General features: G+C 36.6%; 1 protein-coding gene across 1 annotated transcript in view; it reads left to right on the forward strand.

Annotated features, from left to right (window-relative positions):
- The window catches only part of LOC103806140 (mitogen-activated protein kinase kinase kinase MLK4), a gene marked incomplete at its 5' end in the record, with an annotated part of 21,159 nt that overhangs the window by 9,742 nt on the left and 1,533 nt on the right, over positions 1–9,884 (forward strand). Inside the window, 5 exons of the mRNA XM_009078817.1 lie at positions 1,231–1,471; positions 3,292–3,414; positions 6,852–7,002; positions 7,962–8,056; positions 9,488–9,882. Coding sequence (XP_009077065.1) covers positions 1,231–1,471; positions 3,292–3,414; positions 6,852–7,002; positions 7,962–8,056; positions 9,488–9,882 — 1,005 coding nt within the window. The remainder of the gene's footprint in view (positions 1–1,230; positions 1,472–3,291; positions 3,415–6,851; positions 7,003–7,961; positions 8,057–9,487; positions 9,883–9,884) is intronic.

Genomic DNA, 9,884 nt, shown 5'->3' on the forward strand with positions numbered 1-9,884 from the left:
TATGCAGTAAGGAATTCTGCTGGCATGCAGCATTGCTGGACACCAGTGAGCAGAAGTAGGCAGTCTGCTCTGAAATGAAAACAGAGCAAAGACAAAAAAACCCCAAGCAATACCAGAATTATAAGATTATACAGTGACAGAATTAATTTATTTTAAATAGAAATAAAATTCTCAGATATCCAGAACTTCTAGCATAGCTTTATTTTGAGTGATGGTTTTCTGTTTTGAATTGAATTACAGTTTCAATCCAGGTAGAATTTACACAGTCATACAAAAAAAGTTGTGTAGTGAGAAACATACCATATGAGTCACATTTAGTTCTCCTTTTCCTGTACTTTATTAGCAATACTGACTATAAGAATTTGGGTAAATGTATTTCTTGTATAATATGCCCAATACTATGGAAGAAGGTCTTAAATTACAGATGTATTTTAACAGATTTGGAAAGTGAATATTAAGATAATTTTAAGATGGTAGTTTTAGAGCTGTTTAGCCTTGGGTATTCATTTAACCTGAAAAATTAACTGGCCTCCTTACTAAAGCTTTTCCTTTTCCAAAATAAAGAAGAGTAAAATGAGAAGAACAACTATTCTGAGTGTGATGGCTGGGGAGTCTGTGTGGTGTAATTCAGTGGTTAGTAGCTGTTTGATGTTACAGATGCCTGCTAGATTTTAATTAAGAAACAGCTGTCTTATGACTTAGTTTATCCTATTGCATTAATCCTCATTCACTGTAATGCTGATTGCTTTTCTGGATGGAAAAGTGCCACTTAATATGTGGCTGAAAAACAGGAAAGGTTAGAGAATTTAAGATAAAGGCATTAATTTGTGTATTCATCAGCTCACTGGCTTAATGTGTAGGAGCTATCTAAGAGCAGCCCTCATGCTGTGTAAGAGTTTCTGATATGAAGTCTTGGAGCACATTCTCTACTAGGCTGTAAGCTGAGAACCTGTGATTGCATGTGTTGTCCCCATTGCCAGTGCTCACCTGCCTTAAGTAAATTGACTCAAATGGTTAAAAGGAAATCTGTGTAATGCTTGATTGTGTCTGAACTCAGAATCTTGGCTTATTCAGAATGGAGAGCTGTCAGAAGGTCCTGTGTGCATGTTGCACGTGTATAATGCATCATGAAAATAAATGAGGAAATGCAAGCTACTGTGCACTTCATATATTTTTTAATACAGCCTTCACACTATTCCTGAGTTTCACTTTTGTGGGTCTTGTCTTCAGGAGCTTCGGTCACGAGAAGAAGAGTTGACAAGAGCAGCTCTTCAGCAAAAATCGCAAGAGGAATTGCTCAAGCGCCGGGAGCAACAGTTAGCAGAACGTGAGATTGATGTGCTGGAGCGTGAGCTGAACATCATGATATTCCAGTTAAATCAAGAGAAACCCAATGTAAAGAAGAGGAAGGGGAAGTTTAAAAGAAGCCGGTTAAAACTTAAAGATGGACACAGAATTAGTTTGCCTTCAGGTTTGTAATTTTTCTTAAAGTTCACAATATATGTGAGGATTAAATATGCAAGTTTCAGTTTCATAGTTAATGCTTGCAGTGTTCATTACTCTTTTAATTCATTGCCACACCCTACTACCATAATAGGCTAAAGGGTTTGGTAAGAATTATGTAGCTCACTCCCCCCAAGGAAACAACTTTCATGGGTCATACTCCTGTGGAGTAGTCATCATCTCAGCTGGAAGAATCTTTCACCTGGTTCAGCTGGAAGTCCATCATATTTGGAGGGAATTGTTACTAGTGTGGGAGCCACACGGTTTAAGATTGGTTCAAAGTTCAGATTTCTGTTAGCATTGTTTCTGTGCAGATAGAAAAGTACCTTTCTATTTCACGCCAGAACCTTCTAACATGATTAGATATTACTGCTGTTTCCCCTAAACTTGCAAATACCAAGCAGAAAAACTGCATTTCTTAAAGGCTGGGGGTACAGGTGCAGTACCCCAAATTGCATGCTTATTGCAGTTGCAAATAACAGCACAGCAGTTACAATCTTCATTGCCTTATTGCTTGCAAGAAAACGCTCTAATAGCAGCAGCACATGATTTTAGAATACAAATATGGTATAATTTGAATGTTAGAGCATTTGCTTCTACCCATGAGTGCATTAAAATGCCCCTTTTGCAAAGAAGTTATTTTTGTAGAAAGTTAGGTTCTTTTAATGTCATAGCTTGGTTTAGTGGTGCCATTTTAATGTTGCCACAAGATAACACTATGCAAACTCAGTGTTTCACCAGTGGTTGGGAAACCTTCATTAGCAGTACCAGCATCCTGGTGTTGTTTGCCTTCCTTTCTGTGGCTTCCGGGTCAAGTCTATCAGTTCATTACAAATGCAGTAAGAATTTCATGCTCTGCTAACACAGGTCTGACCAAATCATAGCTGTTTGGTAGTTGGAAAGGGACAAAGAGGGCAGCAATATTTAGAATACTATTTCAGCACTAGTGAAATAAGCTGACTTTTCTTACTTTAAAAATAAGAGCAAATAAGATAAAAATCACACTACAGTCTCCCAGACAAGCATGTTTGATTGGTGTATGCTGGATTGCAAGCTTAAACTAAATATTTGGTCCTTTATTTCCAGTTCTGCTTATATTTAACTGAAAAAGGGATAAAATTAAACAGTTTCATTCAGAATAACACTTAGCTCCTTGTTATCAAGAACATCCAGATGAACTTGTCCTTGAGATGATTCTATTGTGAGAATAGTGTACAATATAATTGCACTGGTGAGGAGGATTGGAGAGGGGCATATTGTCAAATTTTATTTCTTAATTTTTTTTCCTACTTGCCATTACTACCTTGCTGTGAATATTTGTAATTCTGTAGTTTGCTGTGTTTTTCCGACGTGTGGATAGGTGTGATTTCTTTGTTAAAGCTTCTTTTTATGGTGTATATAAAGTACATAAAAAAAAAAAAGACAAATCTGATTGCCATGAATATTAATTGATTTGAGGTGAAATACTGAAATTCTTTCCCTCTGTGACAGCCAAGAAGATGGAGTAACAGCTTGTGGTGTCAATGTGTCTCATATTGGGTCCTCTTGGACCTACTTGCTTTTTTTGTTGTTATTGCAAACCTGTCACAGGAAGGTATAAATCCTGCCTGCTTAAATCCGTATCTAAATTGTTACATTAACAGTTAGTTTTTCAGTGTTTTGAATATGAATCTCTTACACTGCCAAGTCTAATTCATTATATAACTGCTTTAAGAAGGACAGCAGCATATTCTCCTGAAGAGTTTTTTATTCAGAACATTTAATCTGATATGTTTTTCTCTCTCATAGATTTCCAGCACAAAATAACAGTGCAGGCATCCCCCAATCTGGATAAGAGGAGGAGTTTAAACAGTAACAGCTCTAGTCCATCAAGTAGCCCCACAATAATTCCTCGTCTTCGAGCTATACAATGTAAGTCTCCATTCATCAGATTAATAGAGAGTGTTCCATATACTTACTGAAACATTGCTAGTAGTACCAGATTCCAGGCAGATTTCTGTCTGATTTCCACATCCCTTCATTTGTTCTAACAGTTGCAACTCCTTTGACAGGAGGGATAATCTTGCTAAACTGCTAAATGATTTTCAGTAATTCAAAATGATTGTGAATGCTCTAAGTTGTGTCTTTAATTACTTTGTGAAGCGATTAGTAAACTGACCAGGATAAAACAATGATGAATCAAAATTTATAATGGCAATCACATTTAGAAATCAAGGTAAGATGGAAAGCAAGTTTTTATTAGGTATCGAGTTCATAAAGGAAAAGGAAGGTTCAGAGAGTAAAGGAGTCATGGGAGATGGAAAGGCCAAAGAATCAGCCAGTAACCCAGCTTTCTGATGGCAATAGAGAAGGAAGCTTTAAGGAGGTACAAAGCCAGACGAAATCTTGCTTTAGGTTTTTTGAAAACAAGAAAAAGAAACCAAAATAAAATTGACTATGTTTGTAGGTCTACATTGTTATGTATACTGATGACAGAAGGGAAGGCATGTTCATGCTCATGTAGTGGAGGTGCCATGAATATGGAAGAAAACATTGTATTGTTACAGGGAAGCATTTATTTATATTTTAGAATGACATCTGTAGAGATAGAAAACAATTCCTACAGGACTCACGGCTTGCATTTGTACTGTCTGATCTGTTGTGCAAAGTAGATTGTCTAACTACCCATATTCAGCAAGGAAGCCTTATGCTTCCCTGTCTTTATGAAATCAGTGGAACCTGTTCCAGCTGAGTGCTTATGGATTGTGGCTAGCTTCTCTTGCAAGTGTAGTCACCTGTGAGGGAAATTGCTTAATAATCTGGCTTTGTCAGATGTAAATGAGAAGAGGAAATCAGAATGCATGAGGATGTTTTTTCCTACATACTGTTCTATACCTAGTTTAAAGATTGTTTGATTGATTTTTTTGAAACCAGCCTGAAACTTTGTTTAAAGTTTGGCTAGAAATCAGATCTCTCATCTCCTTTGGGACACCTTTGCCTTATGAAATCCTTTTCATTATTAATGTCTGAAGGGGAGAAGTGATGTCTTCTCTGACAGTAACTATTATTTGTTTGAGCTGTAATAAATACAGTTCCATGGGCAGAAAACATTACTACGCGTATGATGTGGATAAAGAAGAGAGGTGGGCAAACTGTGTCTTGCTTTTCTGAATGAAAATTTGAGGTGGAAGGAAAAGTACATAAAGTCTTTTTTAGAAGTTAGGTGACACAGTGTCTGTGGTGTCGGTGGTTTCCTGACCTCAAACTGTGTGGTGGTTTGTTTTTTTTTTTTCTGGTTGGTTGGGGTTTTTTACTGCAGAAAGGTAAGAAAGGCTTTTCTTAGTAAAATGTTGTAATTGAGTATAAACAAGACTGTCTCATTTTGTCTTTGATTCTTCTTGCTCTGCAAGGAAATGCTTGGAAATGAAGCAAGTGTCAGGTATTGGCATGATTCTGAAAACTTGCTTTTTTGTGTTTGGGGTGGGTTTTTCCCTTTGTTTGTTTGTTTTAAATGCATAGCCTTGTGTAAACTATAGCAGTGCCACTCCTTGCATGTGTGCTAAGTGGGCACTTTATTTTTTTTTTTGGGCAGGCACTTGTAGGGCTTGAACATACAGGACAACATAAAGGGTCTCCTTTAAAAGAAGTGCAAGTTTATTTCCAAGTTTGGATCCCTAGACTTTACCTAAAAGCTTATCAGATCGCTCAGGAGTATCTAGCTGAAACAATTTAGCTTCCACACCCATCTGCACCTGTGCAAAATAATTTCTCTTTCCCACAATAACGTTTTATCTTGATTTAACTTCAAAGTGTCTTTGTTTCAAGATGACTTGCTCAAATACAGGTGATTTGAACAGGCATACATAACAGCTGGTTACTTGATTGCTTCATATTGTCATGAGCGAGTCTAGCTTTCAAATCTAAAAAGTTCTATAAGTTAAAATAAAGATCTAGTTATTTTGTTATTAAAACAAATTCTGTTGATTTTGAAAGGTGTTCTAGAGGGAGGAGAAAAACCACTAAGATATATATAGAGAGTGAGTCTGTAAGTCCTGGAATGTGGACTGTAAAGAAGGCAAGGCTGGTGCCATGCTACAGGATAAGCTGTGCTGGCAAGAAGGTTTACTGTGAGGCAGGAGAACACTGTGCAGTGAAGGAAGGGCAGTACCACAGGCTGTAAATGCCCCCTCATTTGTCATGCTGTTTACAACTGGCTACATTGTTTTTCTCTTAGGTCTCTCCATCATAGCTGTAAGTATGCCACGTTGATAGCAAGTTACAGTTTGAGTTAGTCAGTTGTATGTGAAAATCTACTTTCCCAGGTCTGGTCCTAGAAAGAGGATCCTTTAAACCCTACAGTAAAAACTCACCAACAGAAGATGCTTAATGCCTTTTAAGCTCTAGGCCTTATGACTCAAAGATAAAAATATGAGGGAAAAGGAAAGAGTTCTGAAAAGCAACTTGACTAAGATCTCTACTACGTTCTCTTAATTTTTCCTCAGTGATTCCTAAAACAGATACACACACAGCTAATGGCCGAAGAAACAGTGTATATGTGTACCAGCAAGATGTAGATATCACAAGTGAATATGAACTTCCCAGTGGGGTTATGAAAAAAGGCAAGATTTCATTATGTTTCAAAGGTGCTGGTTCTGTTTAATTTGACTAAGATCTCTACTACGTTCTCTTAATTTTTCCTCAGTGATTCCTAAAACAGATACACACACAGCTAATGGCCGAAGAAACAGTGTATATGTGTACCAGCAAGATGTAGATATCACAAGTGAATATGAACTTCCCAGTGGGGTTATGAAAAAAGGCAAGATTTCATTATGTTTCAAAGGTGCTGGTTCTGTTTAATTTATCAGTCAAGACAGTGACAGACTAAGCATTTAATGGAAGTTAGACACTTTAAAAGTATATTTTGTTTTGGTGTAATGAGAAAGAAAATGTTAATTATGGTCACAATTGGAATATTCTGTTTCATTTGATAGCAGTTGTTCCACAGTATATGTTTTCTTCATTGGAATTTTAAGTGCTCAGTCTAACTCACTTGTCTGAATTACCTGAATATAAGGTTCTCAGTTAAAGGAGGCATGGAAAATATGATTGCTTTGCTGCTTTATCTGTAATCTGGGTCTCTTGTCATCTCATAAATTATTTTTCTTGCTTGCTCATCTTTTTGGATCGGTGCAGTTTGTGGTGGCTTTTGTGACAGAAAAACATCTCAATTTTGTTTCTACTCTTTGTTTGTGTTACTGAGTCAAAATGGTTTTGCAGTGGAGAAAATATTCTGTCAAAATATTTTGGTTTTAGAAATAATATTTATAGGTTTGTTTTTTGTTTGTGTTTTTAAATCCAACCTCTAGTAACTTCAGATGAAAGCAACAGAACTTGGGGAAGGAGCACAACTTATCACCAAGAAGAGTTTGAAGATGCAAAGAGAAATTTTAAAAAGAAAGGTTGTACATGGGGACCAAGTTCAGTTCAAACAAAGGATCGTGCAGATTGTAAGGACAAGTATGTCTACAATATTTTGTTTGATAATACTAAAGCATTCTTGAGAACTGAATCACTGACATAGGTAGTGAGTGAGAGAAGTTCTGCAGTCTGTAGTTAACAGCTAAAAATCCTACCTTTTAATTAATTTAGAAATTACATTAATAATGAGTAGCTCCCCCACTTAGACTTGAGGATAAAACACCTACTTATCTTAAAGTTTTAGTGACTCTTTTTCTCTATTTTTTGAGACTTGGAACATACTGGGATGCTGAGCTGCTAATACATGTCAGGCATGCATGGCCTGTCTTTCTTGCCCTTCCCCACGTTAACTTGAGGAGCTGCGAGCATGGTTCCCAGTGGGCATGAGGCACAATTCAAGGTTCTGAAAATCAGTTGAACACCTTTACAGATTGTTTTTTTGCCGATGGCTTAAAACTAGAGTTAGCAGCTTTTCTGAAGTAAGAAATCCCTTTCCTTGTTTCTTCTAATGTATACAATTCTTTGTAGTGCCTATATTTTTTTATCTTTGTGGTAGGGACATCCACTCATTTACCTGTGTCAGGAGTTGGTTTCAGACCATCTATTGAAACTGGCTTCATAATATTTTTGTTTGTTTTAAAGTCACCATGTTTAATAAATTTCCAATATTCACATCATTTCTTTGACACAGTGAAACTGTTGTCCAAGTTTTCACTATCTCGTGTTGTTGAGTAGGTAGTCAAGGTCCATTTTTCATTGACTTTCTTTTTAGGCATGAAATTTTCATCATATAAGGAATACCTGACATAAGGCATGCATGCATTTACAGTCATATGATTCTATGCTATTACATACTACTTTTTTGCCTTTGGAAAGCTTTAGTGTTTTCAGGTTATCTACTACATGTTTGTAGTTTGAAAAGGCAGATGAATTTTCTCAGAAAGTATAGATAAGTATGGTATCCCTCTGTGATCTTAAAATAACTATTGTTATTGCAGGGTGAGACCCCTCTCAGATGGCAGCAACCCTTGGTCAACTGTTTTAATGAAACATCAAAAAGGTGTTCCCTTAGCTTCACTATTTGTGGACCAAGGTAAGAGCTGTTTTTGAAAAAGTGAAAGTTGCCATGTAATGGCATAAAGTTTACCTCCAGTGTTACAAATCTTACTGTTTGAATTCCTCAAGGATAATGCAGATTATTAGATTAGTAGTCATGCTACAAACTATTTTCCTGTGGCAAAAACTCTTATCTCTAAAAAAATGCAAGTGCTAGCATCTTTGTTTCCATCATAAGCAGTGAAGAAATATATATGGTCTGTGAGCAGTACCACATAGAGATTTATTTTCCCCTGTTTTTGAGTTGCAGACTGATCTGCATCGGAGATTCACAGTCACCATTTATTTGTTTTTAAAAGCATCAAAATCAGTAATTCTCTTGACACTTAAATGATCATTAATGACATTGATAGTGGGCTCTGCATAGTTCTTTAAAAACCTCTGATCCCTGATGTGTTCCCAGATATTAGTTCCCTGTTTTTTTGAAAGAGAACTATTCTCTAAATTTTCAAGAAAAAATACGTTGATTTCAAATGTTAAAGTTGTTTAGACAATATTTGTCTATTTACAGGTAAAATCACAAGGAAAAATATGCTTAATCATCTTAGGATCAGGAATGTAGTATCCGCATGTTGCCTTTTATGTCCATTCCTATAATGTGCTGTGGCTATGCAATATTCATAATAATTTTTGAGTTTGTACCCACCTTTTATACTACAGATTCTTTTCTCTGAGGAAATTAAGTTACCAGTGTCAGGAAAAAAAAACTGTGATATAACTTAGTGTCCATACCAGCAGCTGGATTTATGCCAGCTGGAAGAGGTAATGGTAAGGTGCTTGGACACTTCATATGTACTGATTGGGGTATAAATGAAGGCTTCACAAATAGCAGTTTTATAGATTTATTAGCTTACTACTAAACCCCTGCATACAGGGGTATTTGAATTCAAATACTTCTGTGTTTATTCTCTAGCATTCAGTAGTTTATAGTAGAATAACACATGTAAGTCAAATGATACCTCTTTTTTATTTGTCATTAGGTGTAAGATGTCCAATTTACATTTTACTCCAGACCACCATGACCTAATTAATTAATTTGAAAAAATTTCTAGTAATTGACTAGATTTTGGAACAGAGCTTAATCGAAAGTGTTGTAAAGAATGTGTTCCAATTCTTATATGTAAGTTTGTGTGTAGTAAATGACTTCTCTGTAATCCATACACAGAAATATTTTCTGTGTTATTTGAAAAGCACTACCAAAGTGTTGCAAACATGAAGAGGTTTAGGTGTAGGGTGTGTTTCTGAATCTCACAAGGTGAGTCTGAGTTTCTGACAGCATCTAAAGGGGTTGTACAGTATCCCTCAAGATTAACATGTGTGCAGTTGAAAGGAAATAATGTACACACACAGACATGCAATAGCAAAACAGTTGAATTGCAATCTTAAAGGGTACTGTGATGTTTTACAGGTGTCTGTACTGATAAGAAACTTAGCCCTGAAGGTTTGGACAGTAAAAGACCAAAGCCAATTAAATTGCCCAGTCAGGCCTATATTAATCTACCTCTTTGGAAAGATGATCAGGGAGAGAATACAGTAGAACATGAGAGCTTTGAAGAAGGAACCTCTGCTAGTTCTACAAATAGCACTCCTCAAATGACGCCTACCAACAGTCTGAGCAGAGCACTGCACAAAAAGAAGACTGATTCAGTGCTGTATGGGTGTGCTGTCCTCCTTGCATCTGTTGCCCTGGGCCTAGATATCAGAGAGCTGAACAAATCTCAGGGTCCAGAGGAACTCTTGCCTAAAGATGAGAAGAAGAAGCGTGATGGAATATTTCAGCGTGCTTCAAAATTTCGCAGGAGTGC

The sequence above is a fragment of the Acanthisitta chloris genome, unplaced genomic scaffold, assembly GCF_000695815.1.
Source record: "Acanthisitta chloris isolate BGI_N310 unplaced genomic scaffold, ASM69581v1 scaffold9657, whole genome shotgun sequence".
Classification (NCBI taxonomy): domain Eukaryota; kingdom Metazoa; phylum Chordata; class Aves; order Passeriformes; family Acanthisittidae; genus Acanthisitta; species Acanthisitta chloris.